The sequence below is a fragment of the Bubalus kerabau genome, chromosome 7, assembly GCF_029407905.1.
Source record: "Bubalus kerabau isolate K-KA32 ecotype Philippines breed swamp buffalo chromosome 7, PCC_UOA_SB_1v2, whole genome shotgun sequence".
NCBI lineage: Eukaryota > Metazoa > Chordata > Mammalia > Artiodactyla > Bovidae > Bubalus > Bubalus kerabau.
In genome coordinates, this window is record NC_073630.1 from 117,124,921 (window position 1) to 117,148,649 (window position 23,729).

At 53.9% G+C, this 23,729-nt stretch overlaps 1 protein-coding gene across 1 annotated transcript in view; it reads left to right on the forward strand.

The window, feature by feature from the left end:
- The window catches only part of LOC129657330 (epididymis-specific alpha-mannosidase-like), a 42,796-nt gene extending 19,622 nt beyond the window's left edge, over positions 1–23,174 (forward strand). The window contains exons 4-21 of the mRNA XM_055587532.1: positions 1,312–1,484; positions 1,873–1,961; positions 2,243–2,245; positions 2,410–2,433; positions 2,557–2,734; positions 3,411–3,609; positions 4,470–4,660; positions 5,732–5,870; positions 8,110–8,243; positions 11,618–11,892; positions 12,592–12,783; positions 13,289–13,541; positions 14,675–14,785; positions 14,863–15,055; positions 19,417–19,565; positions 21,248–21,352; positions 21,697–21,817; positions 23,080–23,174. Coding sequence (XP_055443507.1) covers positions 1,312–1,484; positions 1,873–1,961; positions 2,243–2,245; positions 2,410–2,433; positions 2,557–2,734; positions 3,411–3,609; positions 4,470–4,660; positions 5,732–5,870; positions 8,110–8,243; positions 11,618–11,892; positions 12,592–12,783; positions 13,289–13,541; positions 14,675–14,785; positions 14,863–15,055; positions 19,417–19,565; positions 21,248–21,352; positions 21,697–21,817; positions 23,080–23,174 — 2,624 coding nt within the window. The remainder of the gene's footprint in view (positions 1–1,311; positions 1,485–1,872; positions 1,962–2,242; positions 2,246–2,409; positions 2,434–2,556; positions 2,735–3,410; positions 3,610–4,469; positions 4,661–5,731; positions 5,871–8,109; positions 8,244–11,617; positions 11,893–12,591; positions 12,784–13,288; positions 13,542–14,674; positions 14,786–14,862; positions 15,056–19,416; positions 19,566–21,247; positions 21,353–21,696; positions 21,818–23,079) is intronic.
- The last annotated feature ends 555 nt before the right edge of the window (positions 23,175–23,729 follow it).

Consider the following 23,729-nt stretch of genomic DNA (forward strand, 5'->3'; position numbering starts at 1 on the left):
CTTCCCCCAAAACTCAAGCTCTTGAGTCAGGAGTCAGTATCTGTCCCAAGACATGTACTACATCTCGCCAAATAAGGTCATAAGGTAAAGTTCGTCCCGTAAAGCCTTCCATGTACCTTTTGGATCCTCTAAATAGTCTACTGAGACTGAGGCAACCCCTCCTAGAACCCTGCCCTGATTCCCAGCCTGTTCATTTGGGAGCCTCAGATACAGAAGCAAAGTAAGAGAACAGGAGGGAGCTGTAGGTTTCACACCAAATCTGTACCCTTAGACACAAGGCTGCAATGTCTCGCAGAGAGATAAAGAGCAAGACAGATGGCACTTGTACCCGTTTCTCTTGTTTTCTTCAGAACCGGTCTACTTGTAAAACAGTATCGTACTTAAGAGACACTTCAAACAGCCAGGATTCCCCATCTTTCACAGGATACCATGACCATTCAGTATCCCAGAAGAAGATCAGGCATGTCTTTTAACCTCTGAGGATCAAACTTCTCCCAGCATTTAAAAAAAAAAAAAAAAACATTTTAAAGGAGTCGTTCTGGAACTGCTGGCTCCCATCTGTTAGAGAGAAAAAAGCAACAACCACAACCATGGTTTTTCCACCAGATGCATCCTTCCCTGCTCTAGATGGGGCTGTACACAGACTCTCCACCAAAGCTTCCTTCCCTGGTCAGACTTTGTCAGTCCCTTACCGATGCAGGCATCTTCCTCGTCCCTCTGGGTTCTACCACTGAGGTGGGGTGGAGATGCAGGAGGGGTAGACCTGATAGCATCCCAGGCTGATGTAGTTCCATACCACCAAAACCTGTGTTTGATGGGCCCTCTTCTCTGATGCCACCCGGGGTGGAGCAGAGCAGTTTTCCCAGAATGTTCCCCAAGCCAGGGCTCCAGGGGAGCATCCATCTTTCACATGCCTGTGTGCCTGAGCACAGTCCTGTCTGCAGTAGAAGCAGTGAGTCATAAAGGGCGAACGTCAGCCAAGATATCCCATCTGAGTGTAACCAGGCCAGTATATGTATACCCAAGAGGTGGTGGGGGGTTGGCCAGAGATTAGATTATATTGGGGGAAAACCCTTGGGGAACTGGAATCAATGGCATATCAAATATGGGACTTTCTGCAGTCACCCTGATTCCTGCTCCTATGGGGTGGCTTTTAAATCATGCATTAAGATGTGAATAGACCAATGATTCTGGGAAGAAGTCCTAATATTAGCATCTATTTCACAACCCCTCCTTGCCTATTAGGTGGCATCCCAGCCCTGGAGAAGGGCATGGGGCCCTGAGGGAGTACGGAAACTTATCTCTTTGCAGAAGGACATGGGTTTCTCTATGAAACATTTGGGGTCCGGCCGCAGATCTCCTGGCAGGTGGACCCATTTGGTGCATCCTCCACGACCCCCACTGTCTTTGCCCTGGCGGGCTTCAATGCCCACATCATCTCCAGGATCGACTACGACCTGAAGGAGGCCATGCAGTATAACCAGGTGAGTGGTGAGCCGCATCTACTCATCCACTTTCTCACCATCAGAACTGAAAAAAGCAGCTGTACCTTTAGTGATAGTGATGAGCTCCCTGTCTGGGGACATTCAAGCCGAGTTACAGACAGTCTGGCTGGCAGGTCCTGGCAAAGTGTCCTGCCCTAAAGAGGGTCAGATGAAGGTGCAGACAGGCGGCGTCTGGAGGGCCGATTCCTCCGCCTCCGGTGGCTTTGGGAGGTCAGGGGGAACTTTGTGGAGGGGGCAGCAGAGGGGGATCTTGACCTGAACCCCTGAGAGCTGCGGGTGCGGCAAGGAGATTCAGGCGGGGACTGCGGAGGGGAGCCGGCAGCTGTGTCGCCCCTGGGCCCTCACTCCGTTCCCTCCGGGTTTGCAGCAGCTGCAGTTCGTGTGGAGAGGGTCCAGATCCCTGTCGGCACAGCAGGAAATCTTCACACACGTCCTAGACCAGTTCGGCTACTGCTCGTGAGCACCTGCCTCGGGCCAGCCCCCGTCCCAGCACCCTCCCTGGACCACCTCCGCCACGCCCCTCATGGCCGGCCTTGAGGGCACGCACTGAGCACCCATCTTACAGAAAGAACAACTGAGGCCTGGACCCCCAGCCAAGGTCCGGCAGTAGCAGCCATGGGGCAGATGGAGTGGCTCAGGCGATTGAGTCAAGACTTCCAAGTTCTGGCATCAGCCCTCCTGCGGGATTTCTGGTGGGGGGCCCTGCGTCCAGTCCCTCTGCCCTCTGTTCCTGGGAGGCCGTGGGTAGAGGCTGAGCCCCCGTGAGTAGGGGAGGTGGGATGAAGCGGCAGCTGAGAGAAGAGGCAAGGGGGACTCACTAGCAGGTTCTGGGTGCTCTGTAGGACCAGGGTGAGGTGCCCAAGTGCCCACAGGGCTCACATGGGGGCATCTTCTGTCTACACAGCTCTCATCTGCCCAGCACTGCACTGTGCACCCCCTGATGGGAGACAGAGGCCTCGATGCTCTGGCCTGCCTGAGCCCTGCACGCCTCCCCGACCTTGTGAGGCTGCCATTTTCAGGGCTGGGCCCCTAATGCTCCTCTCTCTCTTAGTGAGGGATTTAACTGGGATGGCGAAGCCATCTTCCCGGGTCCACCCCTGGATGGCAAGTACCCCAACATGGAAATCCCTGTCACTGAGGACAGCATCCCAGACTTTACCAGTCTCCTGGAGAAACGTGTGATGCATAAAGCTTCCTGGTTCCAGACAGCACACGTCCTCTGGCCTTGGGTAAGTTAGGGTCCCTGGCCCTGGTTCCTCAACTCTGCACGGGTACTGCTCTCTTCGGTCTGACCCCAGCACTTGGCTCCAGCCAGGATTGTGTGTCCACCTCTAACCATTCCAGTGTCCATCCAGGCAATGGGTCACCCAGCCCCGGCTCAGTCCTCCTTCCCTGCACCCCGAGTCCTCATCCAATCTACCAGCTTCTCCCCCTTCCCTGGATCATCCCCACAGTCTCCACCTACAAGACAGCCCCTCCTTTTCACAGGCTTCAGCTCCTCCCCAGCTCTCCCCTCCTTTCCCCTTCTCAATGCTGGGAGCAGAGGCCTCGGCCTGAATCCTGGCTCCCTACTCAGGGGCTGTGAGGCTTGGACCCTCTGAGCCTCACTTTCCTCTTCTGTGAAATGGGCATGATGACAGGACCTGCTCCATTGGCTGAACTTGTCTTATATGAAAGGCACCCTCATGGGACAGTGCCGGACACCAGTCAGCATTGGTGTCGCAGCTAAACTGGGCAGAGCACCTGCTGTGCTCCCAGAGGAGAGAGCTGGTGAGCCCCGCGGACGGCTTCAGTGTCCACCATGGGGAGAGCGGGGCGGTCGTGCAGATGAAGAGATGCTATCCCTGTGCAGGCTGGGCTCTGCACCCAGAAGGGCTGGCCATTGCTTCTGTCCCCTGGCTGCAGGGATGTGACAGGCAGTTCTTCAACGCCTCGCTGCAGTTCGCCAACATGGACATTGTGATGGATTACATCAACAGCGAAGCATCGGAGCTCAGTTTCTCAGTGGAGTATGCCACGCTCAGCGACTACTTCTGGGCTGTGCACTCTGACCAAGTCACCTGGCAGGTCCGAGACCACCACGACTTCCTGCCCTATTCGTCGGGTAAGAGCCTCTGGGGGTAGAGGGGGGTTCGGTGCAAGAGAGATGTCACCAAAGCAGTGGCATGTGGTTTCCCAGTCTCCTCAGCTCCGCCGGTGGAGCGCACACAGCCACTGGTGCACAGAGAGCCCTGCCTCCCCCACCTGCCTAGTGTGGACTGCCTAGGCTGGGGACAGAGGCGCGCTCAGTGCTGCCCACTGTTCCTTTGCCAGTTCCTTTCTTTCACAAGAGAGGCTTGAGTGATGTCCAGAGGCATCCTTGATTTCCGGTGGGGCACTGGAGGGGGTTGGTCATGCCTCTTGGGGACTTCGTCATGCCATGACCTTTGTGTCCAGGGTGAGGAGAGTGGTTTCAGGGATCTCAGCTCCCAATGGCTCTGCCAGCCTGCCCCCATGGACAACCAGAGGGACCTGGTGGAAGGCATGCCTCTCCAGACCCTGAATTTCCTCAGAGGCACACAGGGGCAGCCAGCACTCCAGCCCTTCCATTCCGTGTCCTGACTTCTGGGCCCTCATCCGTCTACATCCTCCTCTGAAGTCCTCCAGGGCCCCTCCACACAGGCCATCTCAGGGGCCCAGGTGCTCACTGGGATTCTTTCCTCGTCACAGTCCTTCAGCACTCGGGCCTCTCCAGTCCTGCCCCAGCTCAGCCTGCCCTGCCAGATGCCCAGGCCTTCCAGGGATCTCATACCATTGCTGATCTGGCTGGACCAGGAACCCTGAGATCACCCACTGGCCTAGGCTGTGTCCCTGGGGACCCAGGCAGAGCCATCTCTGACCTCATCTTCCTCAGCATTTCCCAAGTGGAGTTCAGGGGCCTCTAAGGGCAGGCCCTCCCACCGACTCCTGGCCTTTTTCTTCTAGACATGCATCACGCCTGGACTGGATTCTATGCCTCCCGAAGTGCGCTCAAGGCACTGGCGAGGCGAGCCAGCAGTCTGCTGTACGCCGGGGAGTCCATGTTCACACGCTACGTGCTGTTGGCTCCCCACCCATACCTGGACCCGGCCTGGGGCCTGCAGCAGCTCCAGCAGCTCCGCTGGGCCGTCTCCGAGGTAACACAATGCCTCCCAGAGACAGGACAGGATTGGCTATTCCGGGGCTGCGTGCTTCAGCCTCCCTAGGTCAGCACACCTCCCTGTCCCTAGTCACCACAGGACTCTTTTACAGATGAGAACACTGAGGTCGCCTTTGGTCACAAGACCATGCATGATGAAGCTGCCCCAAGGCTAGGACCATGGCCTGCCAGGGTCCAGCTGTGGTTCAGTAAGATTTAAAGCCAGACTGCCCCAGAGCAGAAAGGGCAAAGTGGAGCAGCATTGGTATCCAACAATCCTGGCTGGATTCAAATCTCAGCTCAGCTCTATGAGCTCTGGATTTCCCTCTCTGAGCTCTAATTTCCTCCTTGAAAAATGAGAACTGCATGCTCACTCAGGACACTAATGGGACAGTTGAATGTGATAATACACATATGCTGGTGGGCTCTGTGGCCGACACAAAGGAAGTTGTTCATAAATCTCCATCTTTCTTATTCCCCACTGTGCAGAAGGGAAACTGAGACCCAAGATCTCCTATAACTTGTCTCCTCTCCAGTCAGAAATGGGCCATACAGCCCATGAGATTCATAGTCACTAAAGGGAATTGTTGACAGGACCAGTCATTGTGCGGGGTGTGATGGGATTGACTTTAGCATCCATCAGGGTGAGTGGACTCTTGGCTGCACCCCACGGGGACTCAAGTTTCCCTTCTGGGAAGAGGAGACCATCCATCCTACATGGTGCAGATGAGTACCAGGCCATGTGTGGGGCTTGTCTGGAGCAGGTTATCAGCACTTATGGGATGACAGGGTAACAGAGGGTAGCTGGGCAGGGTCCTTTCCAGAAGTCTGTTTTCTGTTCAGCATCAGGGACACAGCTATGTGTTTTCTCAAGGTCAACAACCCTTGGACAAGATCATCAGCCTGTCTAGCCTCAGATTCCTCTTCTGTAAAGTGGCAGGAATCCCCAGTTCTCCAGCAGCACCTGCTGAGAGGGAAGCGGAGTCAGGGCCCAGTGGACATCAGGACAGCAGGTGCTGAGCAGAGGCTGGCCTGACCCCACTCTTGCTCTGCTCTGGCGGGGACCCAGGTCCAGCACCACGACGCCATCACTGGAACTCATGTCCCAAATGTGGGTGACATGTTTGTGGAGCACCTGAGCACCGGGATGCAAGGGGTGCACAAGCTGATGGCCTCCATCATCCAGGACAGGTCTCCAGCCCACTCAGGTAAGCGAGGCCCCTGGAGGCACAGTGGGCCATGGCAGGTGTCCGCCCCAGTCTGGGAAGAGAGCCTGAGGGTCAGGGGACGGGCTGGGACACCTGAGCTTCAGACACGAGTCCCGTCCATGGGAGGCTCTCATTTAGGCATGAGCTGGGCAGGTGCCTTCACTTCACCGAGCCATCTCCTCTGTGTGATTCAGCAAAGGCTGATATGCCAACTAGAGGCAGGAATGAATGCTAATGCAGACTAGATGTTGCCAAGCACACGGCTTGCACAATTTAGTGTAACACCTCACATCTCTGAAAAGCTGGAAGTGCTACTGTCCTCACTTCATAGCTGAGGACACAGAAAGAACAGAGATCATGGAGCTGCCCAGGGTCGCAGGGAGGATGGTCCCCATGTCCCTGTGCTACCCAGGGTCACACAGGAAAGATGGAGCCCATACTCCTGAGCTGCCCAGGATCACACATTAGGAATGGTCCCCATACCCCTGAGCTGCCCAGGGTCACACAGGCAAGAATGGTCCCCAAACCCCTGAGCTGCTCAGGGTCACACAGGTAGGAAGGGTCCCCATACCCCTGGGCTGCACTGGGTCACACAGGTAGGAATGGTCCCCATACCCCTGAGCTGCCCAGGGTCACACAGGTAGGAATGGTCCCCACATCCCTGAGCTGCCCAGTGTCACACAGGTAGGAATGGTCCCCACACCCCTGAACTGCCCAGGGTCACAGCGGTAGAATGGTCTGCACACCCCTGAGCTGCCCAGAGTCACACAGGGAAGATGGAGCCCATACCCCTGAGCTGCCCACGGTCACACAGGTAGGAATGGTCCTCATACCCCTGGGCTGCCCAGGGTCACACAGGTAGGAATGGTACCCATAACCCCTGTGCTGCCCAGGGTCACAAAAGGAAGATGGTCCCCATACCCCTGAGCTGCCCAGGGTCACACAGGTAAGAATAGTCCCCACGCCCCTGGGCTGCCCAGGGTCACACAGGTAGGAATGGTCCCCATACCCCTGAGCTGCCCAGGGTCACACAAGGAAGACGGTCCCCATACCCCTGAGCTGCCCAGGGTCACACAGGTAAGAATAGTCCCCACGCCCCTGGGCTGCCCAGGGTCACACAGGTAGGAATGGTCCCCATACCCCTGAGCTGCCCAGGGTCACACAGGTAGGAATGGTCCCCATACCCCTGAGCTGCCCAGTTCCACAGACAGGATGTATGCATTCTTTTGACATTGTGGGCTTCACAGGTAGAGGATGAGTGGTCACCCCGTTTGCCTGGAGCTGAGGGGATTCACCCCTGCAAATCCTGGGCAATCAGAGATAGGTGTCTTCCCTGCAGGAGCATGCGGCCCACCCACCCTCCCAGGATCCACACTCACCCTGCTCTCTCTCACTGTGCTCTCCCCACTCTGCCTCACCCCTCACCTGCCCAGCTCTGCCCTCTTCTCTGTGTCTGTGTTCAGTCCCATCTTACCTTCAGACACTGGAAGGGGCCTGGGGTCAGGAGTGCAGCAGACTGGAATCCTGTCCACAGGGACTGGGGTCGGGAGGGGATGACGGACATAGAAAGGGAGGTAGAACGGGGTCCTTCCAGTATCTGGTGAGTCCAGCCATTCCCATGAGCTCACGGGGGCAGCTCCCCAAGGAAGGGGCAGGTGGAGACCCCAGAAAGACATCCAGCCATGGGAACTGCCTGGGCAGAGGCCAGGGACTGGAGAGCGTGTGCAGTGTTCACAGATCTGGGAGTCATTGGACGTCGCCATAGATGGTCACCTGAGGTTGGCGGTAGAGCAGAAAGAGAATCCAGGTTCATAGCAAAGAGGGCTCCACTGCTGACCTTGGTGATTGACCTTGACCCTCCAAGCTCCAGAGAATTGTCTGTACATTGCCAAGCTCTCCAGCTTTGGAGCCAGGCCGTAGGACGTGGGTCACCTTGGACACCTAACCCTTTGCTCTAGACCTCAGTCTTCTCACCAGTAATGCTGGCTGAACAGTAGAGATGAGTGAGGAGCTCAAGGGCCCTCATCTCTAGGGGCACACTCCCCCATCCCGCCTAGGAATCAGGACCCAGCTTGAACAGATGAGGAGGGGGTTGGACATCAGAGCCCATGTGTCTGTCTGTCCTTCCCCTGGGCCTCTGCAGAGCTGGTCTCACCTGCCTCAGATTCTCTTGTTCCGAGGGGCACCAGGGGTGAAGGTTGGGTCAGGTACAGCAGTAGATCCTGTTCTCTGTGTGCAGGCCCAGAGCCTGGGGGACACTTTGCAGTGGTCTACAACCCGCTGGCCTGGACGGTCACCACCATCATCACCCTGACTGTGGACTTCCCCAAAGTCAGCATCACAGACGAGTCAGGCCTCCCTGTGCCTGCACAGGTAAGGGGCACATCCCATCTATGGTGCATGCCCTGTTGCTGCCCCTGCTCTGCATGGGCCCCCAGATGTGGGCATCTAAGGGGAAGATGTGACACGCTGCCCTGACTGTGAGGAGTGTCCTATGAGTGAGTCACCAACAGGGTCAGTGGATCCACCCAGTGGACTGACCCTTCCCGTTGCGTATCTGAGTTGACCAGAATCCACCTGTAATGCAGAGCCACAAAAAACATGGGTTCGATACCTGGTCGGGAATATCCACTGCATGAGTGCACGGTAACCCACTCCAGTACTCTTGACTGCGGAATCCCATGGGCAGAGAGCCTGGTGGGCTACAGTCGATGGGGTCACCAAGAGTCAGACAACACTGAGGTGACTTGGTGTATAAGTATATATCAGTTCAGTTCAGTTCAGTGGCTCAGTCATGTCGGACTATTTTCGACCCCATGAATCGCAGCATGCCAGGCCTCCCTGTCCATCACCAACACCCAGAGTTCACTCGGACTCATGTCCATCGAGTCAGTGATGCCATCCACCCATCTAATCCTCTGTCATCCCCTTCTCCTCCTGCCCACAATCCCGCCCAGCATCAGAGTCTTTTCCAATGAGTCAACTCTTCACATGAGGTGGCCAAAGTACTGGAGTTTCAGCTTTAGCATCATTCCTTCCAAAGAAATCCCAGGGCTGATCTCCTTCAGAATGGACTGGTTGGATCTCCTTGCAGTCCAAGGGACTCTCAAGAGTCTTCTCCAACACCACAGTTCAAAAGCATCAATTCTTTGGTGCTCAGCCTTCTTCACAGTCCAACTCTCACATCCACACATGACCACTGGAAAAACCATATCCTTGACTAGACAGACCTTTGTTGGTAAAGTAATATCTCTGTTTTTCAATATGCTGTCCAGGTTGGTCATAACTTTCCTTCCAAGGAGTAAGCGTCTTTTAATTTCATGGCTGCAGTCACAATCTGCAGTGATTTTGGAGCCTCAAAAAACTGTCACTGTTTCCACTGTTTCCCCATCTATTTCCCATTAAGTGATGGGACCAGAAGCCATGATCTTCGTTTTCTGAGTGTTGAGCTTTAAGCCAACTTTTTCACTCTTCTCTTTCACTTTCATCAAGAGGCTTTTTAGTTCCTCTTCACTTTCTGCCATAAGGGTGGTATTATCTGCATATCTGAGGTTATTGATATTTCTCCCGGCAATCTTGATTCCAGCTTGTGCTTCTTCCAGCCCAGCATTTCTCATGATGTACTCTGCATAGAAGTTAAATAAGCAGGGTGACAATATACACCCTTGACGAAGTCCTTTTCCTATTTGGAACCAGTCTGTTGTTCCATGTCCAGTTCTAACTGTTGCTTCCTGACCTGCATATAGGTTTCTCAAGAGGTAGATCAGGTGGTCTGGTATTCCCATCTCTTTCAGAATTTTCCACGGTTTATTGTGATCCACACAGTCAAAGGCTTTGGCTTAGTCAATAAAGCAGAAATAGATGCTTTTATGGAACTCTCTTGCTTTTTCCATGATCCAGCAGATGTTGGCAATTTGATCTCTGGCTCCTCTGCCTTTTCTAAAACCAGCTTGAACATCTTGAAGTTCACGGTTCACATATTGCTGAAGCCTGGCTTGGAGAATCTTGAGCATTACTTTACTAGCATGTGAGATGAGTGCAATTGTGTGGTAGTTTGAGCATTCTTTGGCATTGCCTTTCTTTGGGATTGGAATGAAAACTGACGTTTTCCAGTCCTGTGGCCACTACTGAGTTTTCCAAATTTGCTGGCATATTGAGTGCGGCACTTTCACAGCATCGTCTTTCAGGATTTGAAATAGCTCAACTGGAATTCCATCACCTCCACTAGCTTTGTTCGTAGTGATGCTTTCTAAGGCCCACTTGACTTCACATTCCAGGATGTCTGGCTCTAGGTGAGTGATCACACCATCGTGATTATCTTGGTTGTGTAGAACTTTTTTGTATACTTCTTCTGTGTATTCCTGACACCTCTTCTTCATATCTTCTGCTTCTGTTAGGTCCATACCATTTCTGTCCTTTATCGAGCCCATCTTTGCATGAAATGTTCCCTATAACCATGTATAAATTTCTACTTCCCATGGGGAAGCCAGCAATAGTCTTCACTGTGCATCTTTATGGAGGTGCTGTCGTAGGGGCAGGCCCCAGCTATGACACCCACATCCTGTGTGGTCCCTGCTCATCTCCTTCCCAGACCTGGAGCTAGACTTGATTATACAGGTGACCCTCCTGTTACCAAGCCAGCCCTTCCTTGAGGAGATGGATTGAGTAATGCCATTAGTCAGCCATTCAGCAAACACTCCTGAAAGCCTGTGCTGGGCTTGGTCCCAGATAAGTGCTCATCCCTGGACTTGGGAGCCATCCTGGGATTCAAGGAGCAGATACAGAAATGGACAGTTAAGGCCTGGGGTAATGACCAGGCAGCCAGGGCAGTGATCCTTAGCTGAGACAGATGAGGAAGATTCCTTTATGTCAGGGTCAAGGGAGGGAAGGGTGTTGGGTGCAGTAGACCCAACATGGAACATCTCCCTTCCCCACCCAAAGGCACCACCCACCAAGCCGAAATGCTCTTTCTTAAATACTACTGAACACCTAGTATGTGTCAGGCGTTACTCTAGGCACTGGAGGAACTTTAATAACCAAGTAGACAAAAGTTCCTGCACACGGGGGGCTCCTATTCCAGTGGGGGATCCAGGCAAGAAGAAAATCAGAAAGTATAGGAGTGACAGATAACAATTGTGGTGGAGGAAAACATCGGGACAGGTTAGGGGTGTGGGGTACGGATGGGTGTCTCCTTTAGTTCAGAGAAAGGCCAGGCTAGAGCCTGCGAGGAGCCACATGGGCTTGCTCATAGCCCCCCAAGCCCTCCCACAAGACCCAGAAGTGAAACTTGCTCCCCAGAGACTGAAGAACCTCCTGCATGGACCCAGTGTCCTCATCCAATCCCTTTCCCTGAATCAGATGACGTGGAGCTAGAGAAAGGCTTGCAGGGTGACCTGGAAACCTCCCTCCTTGGAAAAATCAGAGGATTAAGAGATGAGGGAGCCCCCTCTAAAGAGGTGGAACACTGTGAGCAGTCTCAGAGGCAGGAACAGGAGGGAGTGTGGGAGGAGGGCAGGTGGTTTGCAGCCCCAGTAGAGAAGGAGGAAGAAGGGAGAGGAGATTGGACCCAGTTGAGCAGGGAGGGTGCAGGAGGGGAGCCCAGCTCAGCCCAGTGTTGGATGACCCAGCTGTCTCTGTGTCAAGCGAGCACTCTGTCCACCAGGTGTGTAAGGCCAGGATTTCCAAGGAGACTGAGGCACCTTCCATCCCTGACATCCATCATTCATCCCGTGCTTTGGGTCTTGCAGGTCCAGCACTCGAAGGAGATGCCCTCTGCCTATGACCTGCACGTGCTGACCACGATCCCAGGACTCAGTTACCGGCACTACAGCATCCGGCCCAGCAGGAGTTCCCAGGAGGAAACTGGGGAGCCTGAGCCCTTTGTGGCCAAAACCACGCAGTTTGGAGGCCGACTCAGGAGATACGGTGGGCAGGTGGGCGGGAGCCTGGTGCCTGTGAAAAATGACTGCTACATCGTCTTCCTGGACCTGGACACCAACCTGATGCACAGCATCTGGGAGAGGTGAGGTGCAGTCATCGCTGCCTCTGAGGCCAGGAGGACCCTGGGACCTGGGCATGTGATGCCCTACTTGGATCTCCATCTCCTCAGCCAAAGGCGAGGGTGTGATGGTGGTGAAGCTCCCTGTAGTGCATCGAGCTCTATTTCTAAGTGTGTGAGTCTAGGCCAGGACACAGAAGCAGCCAGGACCTACAGGATCCAGCAGAGGTGGTCAGGGGGAGAGTGCGGGGAGCAGCAGAAATGGGGTGCAGCCCCAGAACTTCTGAGTCTCCCTGGTCAGGCTGGGAAAGGTGCAGTCAGCACTGTGGACTTAGGCTCCATCATGGCTCAGGCCCCACGCATCTGTCACCTTGATCAAGCCCTGGTTGACTCGAACCTCCTTTCTGTCTCTCGGGACTGGCCTACACTGATGTATCATGCAATGAGATTATACCATATGGGGTTCTTGGCAGGCTGCCTTCTTTCAATTGTCCAAGTTTCCAACTTTCAGGCACGTTGCAGGGTCAATGAGACCCCTCATTCTTCCTGCAGACACAATAATATCTGTTGTACAGATAGACCACTTTCATCTTGTTGAAGGGTCTCTGTTCATCCCTGGTTCCTGGCTGGCATCTCCATGGAGCCTCTGTGAGCCTGGTTCCAGCATGAGAATGACATGTTTTCTGTCATGATGACACGGCTTTCTCTTTCCTCTGTTTGCAGGCGGAGTAACCGAAAGGTATACATGACCCAGCAGTTCATGGAGTATCATGCAAACAGTGATGTCTGGCAAGGCCCCGTTTCAGACAATTATGTGTTCACACCCAGTGGTAGAGCAGAGCCAGCGTGGGAGGCTGTGAGGATGGAGATCGTGGAGGGGCCGCTGGTGACTGAGATCCGGCAGTACTTCTACAGGTGAGGGCGGCCCCCTGGTTGTGCTCAGCACATGGAGGTGCTCACAGGGAGATGAATGGGGAAATGAGGGCCCGTCATGCTTCAGACACCCAGCTCCTGGACCTGGGCTTGGCACATGGTCCTTTCTCCACGGAAGCTCGATGAAGTCATGAGCTGCTCCACTCTGCAGTCCAGTCTCTGCAGTCCTGCTCTGCTTGCCTGCACTGTGTCACCTCGGTGGTATAAGTCCAGAGGCGGGACAGGAGCCCATGGTGACAGTGACCAATGCAGGACAGCAGTTCTTGTGTTTTCATTAGCAGGACAGACAGAGCCCCCAGGCGTGGCTGGGTGCCCAGAACCTTCAGGGAACCGGGTCCCTCTTGTTCTATTGCCCAAGCAGTCTCCCCACCCTGCTGGCTGCAAGAAGGATGGAGGGAGGGAAACAGAAGGAGAGGAAGGAAAGAATAAGGGAGGTACATCCAGAAGGCACCCTAGGCTTGACCTACTTCTCCTGCTTCTCCTCCAGGGAGGTGAACGACGGTGAGCCCACGTTCACCATCTACTCCCGGCTGGCCCGTGGACCCCAGGGCTCTGACGGAGCGCTGCTCTGCCATCGCATAGAGCAGGAGTACCGGGTGGGCCCCTTGGAGCTGAACCGCGAGGCCATCCTGAGGACAAGCACCAGCCTGAACACGGGGCAGGTCCTCTACTCGGACAACAATGGCTACCAGATGCAGCGCAGGCCATACAGGAACTACAAGAACAACACCATTGCTCGGGTATGCCCTGAGCTGTCCTGGAGTGTGGCTGCTGTAGACCCAATCTTGATGGCCAATTTCTAGAAAGCAGGAGAGTCCCCTTAGGGCCAGAGCCTCTCCAGAGCCCCGCTGCCCTGAGTCTGCCCCTAAGGCCTGTGGCCAGGCTTGTTCAGACCAGGTGTCAGAGCTCTCGGGCCACTGCGGATGAGCTGTGTCCCTGACCATGGATGAGCTGTGTCCCTGAGGTCTGTGTGCACCGGGGGCCCTCCTCGGTCAGATGGATGACCGACTGGGGGTTGCTTGAGGATTAAGCACGTGGTGCCTGTCTAGGCCTGAATAGGGTGTGACTCTCCTTGGCTGCTCAGAGGTGAGCCTCAGCCTGTCTTCCAGGGAGAGCGGATCAGGGGCTGAACTCCAAAATCAATCAGCTCCCAGGGCCTCGCCCTGCAGAAGCATGACCTTGGGCGAGTCCCTGGGTGTCCCTGGGCCTCAGTGCTCTCCTGGGAAGAGAGCGACATCCCCTTGAGCTGTGCTGAGGCCTGGGATGATCAGGGGCAGCACCACGCTGGGTGCCTCCTGAGCCTTCCTCTAGTCAGTTGTCTCTCCTTCCAGAGGGACCTGGAGAAGGGGTGTGGTTCCTCCCTGCTCTGTCTTCCTTGAGCTTCTGTCAGTTCATCTCTACAGCTGGTCTTCACACACTGTGCCCTGGGCTCCAGAGGGTCCAGGGCTACCAGCCCCGGACCTCTTCCTCCAAAACAGGAAAGGGCAGGGCTGTGTGAGTGTTTTCGAACCCAGACACCAACCTCTCTCTATTTGGCAACCCCTGGCTGGAGGCCATCTCAGGCTGGACTGGCACAAATGCCTCATTGTCTCCCTGCACCACGGGGACCTTTTGGGCACATTTCATATATGGGGAAACTGAGGCTTGGGCAAGCTGGGTCCCCCAGGGCATAGGGCCAGGAAGCAGTGGAACTGAATTTGAATCCAAGTGTGTCCATCTCACAAGTCAGAGCCCCTCCCATCAGTATTGTGCCACCCTGGGCTGCTGCTGTGCCCATGCAGGAGGCTGCCTGGGATCAGAGGAAGACCCTGGACCTGCTGGCTGGCCTGGCCCACTGCCCCCACCACCAGCCTGCCAATATTTCTGTCCGCAGAATTACTACCCCATGGTGCAATCAGCCTTCATCCAGGACAGACGAAGCAGGCTGGTGCTGCTGTCCAATCAGGCACATGGCGTCTCCAGCCAAAGGAACGGGCAGGTGGAGGTAGGAGGAGGCCCCGCTGGTCACTCTCCGGGATCCCAAGGCCCAGGCAGGCCTGGTCAGACAGTTGTCCCCTGCAGGTCATGCTCCACCGGCGGCTGTGGAACAATGACGAGTGGGCCCTCGACAACGACCTCACACTGAACGACTCCTCAGTCGTCCACCCAGTGCTCTGGCTCCTTCTGGGATCCAAGACCCTCACCAGTGACCTACGCCAGAGGAGCGGGCTGGCGCTGCAGCACCAGCCTGTCGTGATGCTCAGAGAGATGAACGGTGAGGTGGGGGGTCCTTTCACTTCACCCCCCATCACTGCCCTCAGGGGAGCCCACCTTTCCAGGGATGGGGCTGAGCTCATATTGATAGCTCAGGGTGAATGATGTTGATTTGTGATCTTGAAGAAGAAGATTTAGCTTTGGGATCAGGGCCCAGGCTTGATCACTCAGAACTTTTGTGTGGCAATAGTTTTATTACACTGGAAAATGACAGAGAAAGTGTCTGACATAGACGTCAGGAGGAGGAGGGGGAGAACCTTTTATCAAGGGCTTATATACTTTTACCAGACCCACTCCCACAACAGACAACCTAAATTAACAAGGTTAGAATTACCCAGAATTTCCCTGGTGGCTCAGATGGTAAAGCATCTGCCTACAACGTGGGAGACCCGGGTTCGCTCCCTGGGTTGGGAAGATCTTCTGGAGAATGAAATGGCAACACACTCCAGTATTCTTGCCTGGAAAATCCCATGGATGGAGGAGGCTGTTTGTTAGGCTACAGTCCATGCGGTTGCAAAGAGTCAGACAGGACTGAGTGACTTCACTTTCACTTTCACCAGACCCACTACCACAAGTAAGTTTTAAGATAAGATTAGTCAGAAGGGACAGATGGTGACTACAGCCATGAAATTAAAAGATGCTTACTCCATGGAAGAAAAGGTATGACCAACCTAGATAGCATATTCAAAACCAGAGACATTACTTTGCCAACAAAGGTCCATCTAGTCAAGGCTATGGTTTTTCCTGTGGTCATGTATGGATGTGAGAGTTGGACTGTGAAGAAGGCTGAGCGCCGAAGAATTGATGTTTTTGAACCATGGTGTTGGAGAAGACTCTTGAGAGTCCCTTGGACTTCAAGGACATCCAACCAGTCCATTCTGAAGGAGATCAGCCCTGGGATTTCTTTGGAAGGAATGATGCTAAAGCTGAAACTCCAGTACTTTGGTCACCTCATGTGAAGAGTTGACTCATTGGAAAAGACTCGGATGCTGGGAGGGATTGGGGGCAGGAGGAGAAGGGGATGACAGAGGATGAGATGGCTGGATGGCATCACTGACTTGATGAACATTGAGTCTGAGTGAACTCCGGGAGTTGGTGATGGACCGGGAGGCCTGGCGTGCTGCAATTCATGGGGTTGCAGAGTCGGACACGACTGAGCAACTGAACTGAACTGAACTTGTTAAGAAGGAGAAACATGTCCTGGAGCAGGATACTTTTTTATTATATTATAGTTAGTACAGAGTTTAAAGGAAAACATACTCTTGAGCAAGATAAGCTGTTTTGTTTTGTAATCATTAGCTCTGGGCTTAAAGAGAGTTAGTCTTAAAGATTGTTGTCATAACACCTCAGAGTCTCAGTAAAAACCTCTTTTGTGTCTAAGACAAAAGTGAAAGTGAAGTCGCTCAGTCATGTCCGACTCTTTGCAACCCCATGTACTGTAGTCTACCAGGCTCTCCATCCATGGGATTTTCCAGGCAAGAATACTGGAGTGGGTTGCCATTTCCTTCTCCAGGAGATCTTCCCAACCCAGGGATTGAACCCAGGTCTCCTGCATTGCAGGCAGATGCTTTACCGCCTGAGCCACCAGGGAAGTCAAAGACAAAGAAATGTAGAAAAAAAATGTCTGTCCCTTTCTTCTCCTTGAGGGCTTTGGACTGCTTATCAATCTACCTAAGGATTAAGTCTCTCAGTACCTGCCAGGATCTGGGCTACTTCGGGGTAGGAAGGGACCAGAGTCCTCACATCCAGGTCCCTCATTTTAAATGTGGGCAACCTGAGGTGCACAGAGGTTCAGTGACTCCTTCAAGGTCATACAGCTAGTAGGTTCACAGCCGGGACTTACTGCAATGCCCTCCTTACCTCTGTTCCCTCAATCTCCTCTATTTCCTTCTCTGAGCACACTTCCTACTTCCTCCTATAACATATGTCACATTCAGGTCTGGTTGCTCAGCATTTAAAAGACCGGCTTTGTCTGAATTAAGTGCATTGTCACCAAGTGAGGGTGAGTCTATTCTATGTCCTGATCTGCAGGTTTTATGAGTTGCCTCTCCCGAGGCTTCTGTAAATTTCCTTCACTACAGTTGGGTAGCACAGCTAAATAGTTGAACATGAAATAGTTTAAACAATGAGTGCATTTGAAAGTATTTGAAGATGCTACTATAGAGAATCCTTTAAATTTTATAGACATAAACACAAAGTGTGTATTTGTCCATTCTCTCTACAGGCATACCTCAACATATATGCATTTCTTTTCTTTTTTTTTTTTCTTTTTTTTTTGAGCATTGAAGATACTGCATTGTTTACAAATTGAAGGTTTGCTGCAAATTGCATGCAGCATGTTCATCTGCACAGCTCGTTCAACAGCATTTGCTCAGTTCACTTCAATGTATCACATTTTGCTATTTCCCACAGTATTCAAATATTTTTCATTATTACTATAATTGCCATAGGATTAGTGATCTTTGTCATTGTTCTTGCAGAAAGATTGCTAATCACTGAAGTCTCACCTGAGGTAACCTTTTTTTAACAAGAAAGCTTTTAAAATCTAATGTATATATAAACTGTTTCTCTTAGACATAATGCTACTGCACACAGTAGATTATAGTAAAGTGTAAACATAAATTTTATATGCACTATGAAACCAAGATACTCCTGTCTGGCTTTATTACAATATTTGACTTATTTCAGTGGATGGAGTCAAACCCACATTAATTCCAAATTTTGTCTGTAATCCTTAACCTGCTTTCTATTTCTCATCACTTGCAGAAGTTTTGATGAGGGCGTGATTTTAGGTTTTCCCTGTTTGAGATTTAGGCTAGACTTCCACAAGGCATTAGCAAGAAGGCGGGTGGTGGCTGACTCATTCACTGAGCATTTGCTGAGTGCCTGACATACGCTGCAGACTGTTACTGCACTTGACCCAGCTCTTGTCCTGAAGGATTTCTCAGGGGCTCTACTGGGGAACAAGTCATGGGGATCCAACTTCAGGGTGAAGAGGGATTAGAGGTCACGAGAGACCTGATGTCTGTATGTTTGGTGGAGTTTGCAACCCCAGACCAGGTGGCGTACAGTGATCAACTTCAAGAGATAACAGTTGATGTTCTCTTGTTTGGAAGTAAAGAGACTGAAGCGGTAGGTACTTGGGGCGGATGTGGGGAAGCAAGTGGAATGGAAGGATGAGCTGGACAAGAGGCTGGGGCAGGAGGGAGACAGGGTAGCTCTGGGCCTCTTGGGAGCAGGTGGTCATGTCCATCTCTTCCGGCACTGTCAGGAGCTGCCTACCCAGCCACGCCTGTGTCCAGGGGCAGATTCCGAGGAGAGGGACGGGTTTGGCCAGCTGGGCTGGGACTGCTCCTGTGTCAGCCAGTGGTTCCTTCCTGGCAGCAGAGAGGATGTTGCCGTGGTGAGAAAGCTCCATGGCTGGGGTCAGCTCCATCCATGGTCCCGTCCATGGCTGTGGCCAGCTCCATCCACGGTCCCGTCCATGGCTGTGGCCAGCTCCATCCACGGTCCCGTCCATGGCTGTGGCCAGCTCCATCCACGGTCCCGTCTGTGGCTGTGGCCAGCTCCATCCACGGTCCCGTCCATGGCTGTGGCCAGCTCCACCCCAGGTTCAGCCCTGGGCTCTTCCACCTGCACAGAGAGAAACCAAAGGTGCTGAGACGGGGCCAGAGGAGCCTTTATTCTGGGGCAGACGCACCTGAGGGAAGGGTAGCGTGTATTGCTTCCTCGCGGGCTGGGCTCTTCATGCGCTATCCACCCTCTCTTTCCGTCACCTGCGCTTCTCTGTCTTCAGACCTTGTTTCTCCTCATGTCTGGGAGGTGGCTGTGAACAACTCTGGGACCAAAGGAACTGAGACGCCTGTGTCAAGGGCAGAAATCCCAGGAAAGGCTCTGATTGGCCCTGATCGAATCACGTGACCCAAGCCTGACCAATCACTGAGTCCTGGGAACTGGAAAGAGATGGCGGCTCCAGCTGGAGCTCAGAGTGGAGCAAAGCATCTCCTGGGAGAGGAGGGCTGAGTCCCTCTGGGCAGAGGCAGCGATAGATGACAGCACGGGAGTTGGCGTCTGAGACCTTGTTCACAGAGCAGGTCTCTGTGTGAACTCGCTGCAAGTTCTGGAAGAAATGGCGTCTTCTCTCTTGGCCCATCTCCCTGTTTGCAGTTTGAACGGGCTGGACCAGAGATTCAAGGCAGGCTGGGGCTTTTGCACCAACAGGTCCTTCAGGCTGCCTGCCGTGTGGGCCACAGGTGGGAGGGAGTGAGATCAGATGAAGTGGGGGACTTAGTGTGGCAAGCTATGAGTGTCAGGAGGAGAGTTGGGCCCAAAGCCTCTCCTTGTTGTCCATCTGCCTTTCAGAGATTGCCCCGCGTGGCTCAGGCTCCAGGCAGCAAGAGGCTGTGACGCTGCCCCCAAGCGTCCACCTGCAGATCCTCAGCATCCCCGGCTGGAAGTACAGCTCAAACCACACAGAGCACCTGCGGACTCTCCGGAAAGGTGCGGCAGGTGTTCAGATGTCCAGACTCACTCCTGCCTCCACATGTCAGCCCGGTCCCCCAGCCCGTCACTGGACAGAGGGGCTCTCCTCAGAGTCGTCCAGGCTCTTTGAGATCCTGCTTCTTCCAGGGTCTTCTCCTGGGGCGTCAGACACCGTTGTCCTGCCTGTATTTTGGGCTCAGGCATGACTTTGATGAGGTTCCGTTCAAGCCTTGAAAAATGATTCTAATGTCAAGCACTGCGGATTGAGCCATGGATGACACAGGAAACATCCCTGGGCTCGGTGGGCCCCTATCTACAGAGGGAAGCAGGCAATTCATCAGAGAGCAATGACAGTGATCCAAGGAAGGTCCTAGCTGGGCATCACTGAGGGCTTCCTGGTGGAGGCAACAGCTTCCAGAAACGAATAGGTGCTGTACCCCTTACCTGCCCCTTTAGGCTCTGAGCAGTTCCAGGGCAGGGCTGACCATGCCCCTGCCACTGCTGTGTCCCCAAAGCTGCACTCAGGGCCTAGGGTGTTCCCATATAAGTGTCAGCCCAATAAAGAAGGAGGAACAGAAAGAAGTCAAGCCCAGATGTTACCTTTGTGCCTGATAAACTAGATCTTTGAAAGACGGGCTCACGCCTGCAGCCACATGGCTTCCTGACCCTGACCTCCAGCATCCCTGCACCACTGCCCACCTGACACATCTGACGGGGTGGACGGGGTTCCCAGCAGCAGCAGAGCACTTGGCTCCAACGTGTGCGTGTGTGTCTGTATGTCTGTCTGTGTGTCTGTGTGTGTGTGAGTGTATGACCAAGCCACTGAGAAAGCACCTCCTAGAGGCTGCTTGTACTGAATGAAGTAAAGGAGACATGGGCTGGGCCAAGCAAGACCCTCTTCCCAGGGAGTGAGTAAGAAGCTGAGCGAGGGGAGCACTGGGGATGGCAGGAGGGCAGCCTGCCTCCCCAGGAACAAACTACCCCCGTATCATCATCACCTGCATCACCATTGCCATCATCTCCAGCATCATTTTCCAGTGGCAGAAATCCTTCCCTGATTCTCGAGCTCCAGTCCCTAAACCCATCACCTGAATGGAGACAGAGACTTTGCAGACCTCTTATGCTGCAGTAACAAGGAGCCCACATGCTCTCTGTCTTCACACAGCACAGTTCATTTCGACCCCTTGCTCTGTGGGATCAGCAGGGTGGCCCTTCTCATTTGTTCTCCAACGTCCAGAGATGGAGGCTCTATTATGACACGTTTCCTAGGTCTTGGCGGCAATGAGCTGACACATTACCTTTGCAATGTTGACTCATCTTCAGGGTTACAAGGCTGCACTCCCCTTCACAGGGGAAGGGCAGGGAGAATCTTCCAGAGAACAGGAGGCTGGAGGGACAGGCCCAATGAGAACCTCACCAGTGAATAAGAACAAAGTCTTGCAGACTTCAGCAACGGCCCCAGTGTGGGCGGTGGGGGGCAGTAGCTTTGGTTGCACGTGGGGTGGATCCTCCCCCCTCCTTCTTTATGCACACTGGCTGTGTGTCTGGGCAAGTGCCTACCCCTCTCTGAGCCTTGTTTGGCTCATCTGCGAAGTGGGGCTGTGTTAGCTGCCTCCGAGGGAGGGGGAAGATGTGAAAGGGAAGTGAGAGTGTAAAAAGCCAGGCCAAGACTGTCCTCATGCCACCTTCCTTCTGTCCCCAAGACGGAAAGCACGAGGCCAAGGCAGACCTCCGCCGTGTCCTGCTGCGGCTCCAGCACCTGCATGAGGTGGACCAGGACCCCGTGCTGTCTCGGCCTGTGACGGTGAACCTGCAGGTCACCTGCCCCTCCCGTGTCCCGCTCTGACATCACTGAGTCAGGCCCCAGGAGGAGGCACCCTTGGGAGACAAACCCTGGTGACTGGGTGTTTGCTGGGGCGGCCCCACCTGCCTGCCACCTGCTGGGAGTGCTGATCCAGCTCGGCCCTGGGGGGTCAGCTCCCCCCAGCCTCAGTTCCTCATCTGTAAAATGGGACTGCCCCGCCTCCCGCAGGGACTTGCACTACAATGAATGTGGGGGATCCTGGGCCCTGGGCCCTGGTGTGGCCACCCTTCTTCGTCGGGTTCTCTGCTCAGATCTGTGGTCCAAGTGCTCACCCCTCCCTGTGCTCTGTCCTGCAGTCTGTGCTGCGGGGACTGGGCTCCATGGTGTCCGTGGAGGAGCGCTCACTCACAGGGACCTGGGACGTGAGCAAGATGCATCGCTGGACCTGGAGCACGCAGGACCCTCACGGCCACAGAGGTTCGGATACCCTGGTCCTGACCCCGCCTCGGGTAGCCAGCCTGACCCCCAGACAGACTCCAGCTCTTCCCCTAAGGCCTGTGTGACCTGGAGCTGGCCGTCCTTCTCTGGGTCTCAGTCTTCCTGAATCAGCCACAGAAGGTTATAAACTCTAGGCTTCAGGTCAGTCTCCACGTGCCAGAGCTCCAGATAGGTTGTGTGTGTGTATGTGTGTGTGTGTGTGCATGTACTTGTGCGTCCAAGACCACAACCCTCTGCGGCCTTGAGTGAGCCCCAAACTTTAGGTGCACCCCCAGGTGTTCTGACGGTTGCCCTGCTGTGCATTATGCTGCACACACACAGACTGCTTCTTGCCTGGAAATATTTGCCTCTGCTGTTCCTTCTGCCTGGAAAGCCCTTGTCCCTTTATCTGGGCCTCCCCTGACTCACGCACCAGGTCCAAGGCTGAGTCAGGAGCCTCCCTTGCTCTCCCCTCTCCCTCACTTTGCTCTGTCCCATTTATCTCCTTTTTTGTCTACTGCACACAGCATAGTCTGGCTGCATAGGTAGACACTTAGTCAATGTATGATAGACAGATGGATAAAGGGATGGTTTGATAGAAAAAAAGATGGAAGGAAGGAAAAAAAGTAGATGGATGATGGACAGGTCAATGGTTGAGTGATGGATGGATGGAAAGAGGAAGGAAGGAAGGAAGGAAAGAGAATGCATGAAAGATGAATGAAAGGAGGGAAAATGGACAGAACATGGACTGTTCTAGGGATGTTGGTTGAACAGATAGATAGGAGGATGCAGGATGGAGGGCCATATGAAAAGATGGAAGAGTGTGTGGTGGATGGTTGGATGTTTGTATGGATGGATGGATAGAGGGATGGATGCAGAAGCAAGTTTCATCCCAAGGAGGAAGCCTAAACCCCAGGGTGTGTCTAAGGACAGCCCATTGAGATCAAGGGCAGGGCCCCCTCATGGCCTCAGTGAGAAGGCTCTTATGCACATATATGGGGCCACAACCCATGGAGAAACAAGACCAAGCAGGCCCAGAGCCCCCAGTACATGCCTTGACTGTGCTGTGCCCTCAGAGGAGGCCAGAAATGAGAGGCCCCCCGGCAGTGCAGTCCTGTCAAGAGGGGTCAGCTGAGGGCTGTATCCACAGTGGGAGCCACAGACGCAGCAGGAGCCGTGTTGCCAGAGGGATGCTGGGAGGAGGGGACCTGGGGAAGCAGGTGGTCCAGAGGCCATGCTGGACTGACCCTTTCTGCTCCCAGGCAACTCCAGTCAGCCCTCGCCACCGCCAAGAGGCCCCGAGGTCACCATCTACCCGAAGGAGATCCGGACGTTCTTCATTCACTTTCAAGAGTAGTGAGCCCTTGGCAGATTCTTGGTCCCAGGACACAGGAAAGCAGCCTACAGGGATGAGGGGAAAGCTGCCAATCTGGTGGGCTAACGGCAGAAAATGGATGGACGGGGGGTGTTCTGACTTCTTAAATAAAATTGCATTAAGGACCTGTGTCTTCCCCTGCCCACTGGAGCCAGCCCTCTCTCTCCTCTCCTATCATAGACAGTAGCTTCACACACGCTCACACTCAGGCTTCACTTGCAAGAGTCAAAGCCATGAAGTTCTCCCAAAGACAGAAGGAAATAATCCACAGGGATACCAAAATGCATCTGCCTGCATCCTGCCAGATCTCAGCAAGTCCACTAGTGTTAACACTGGCCCTGCTGTGTCCTGGGCACCTTCATGGGCTCATCGCGGGGTGGAGACGCCCCTGCTGTGGAGGGATATGCCTAAGATATACGGGAGGGAGCTTCAGCACTGGCCTACTGACCCGGATGTGTGATGCCAAGCTCTGTGTCCAGTCTCATACTCTTGCCCTGGCCCCTGGGCACACCTGCCCTACAGGAAGTTCCTACAGCT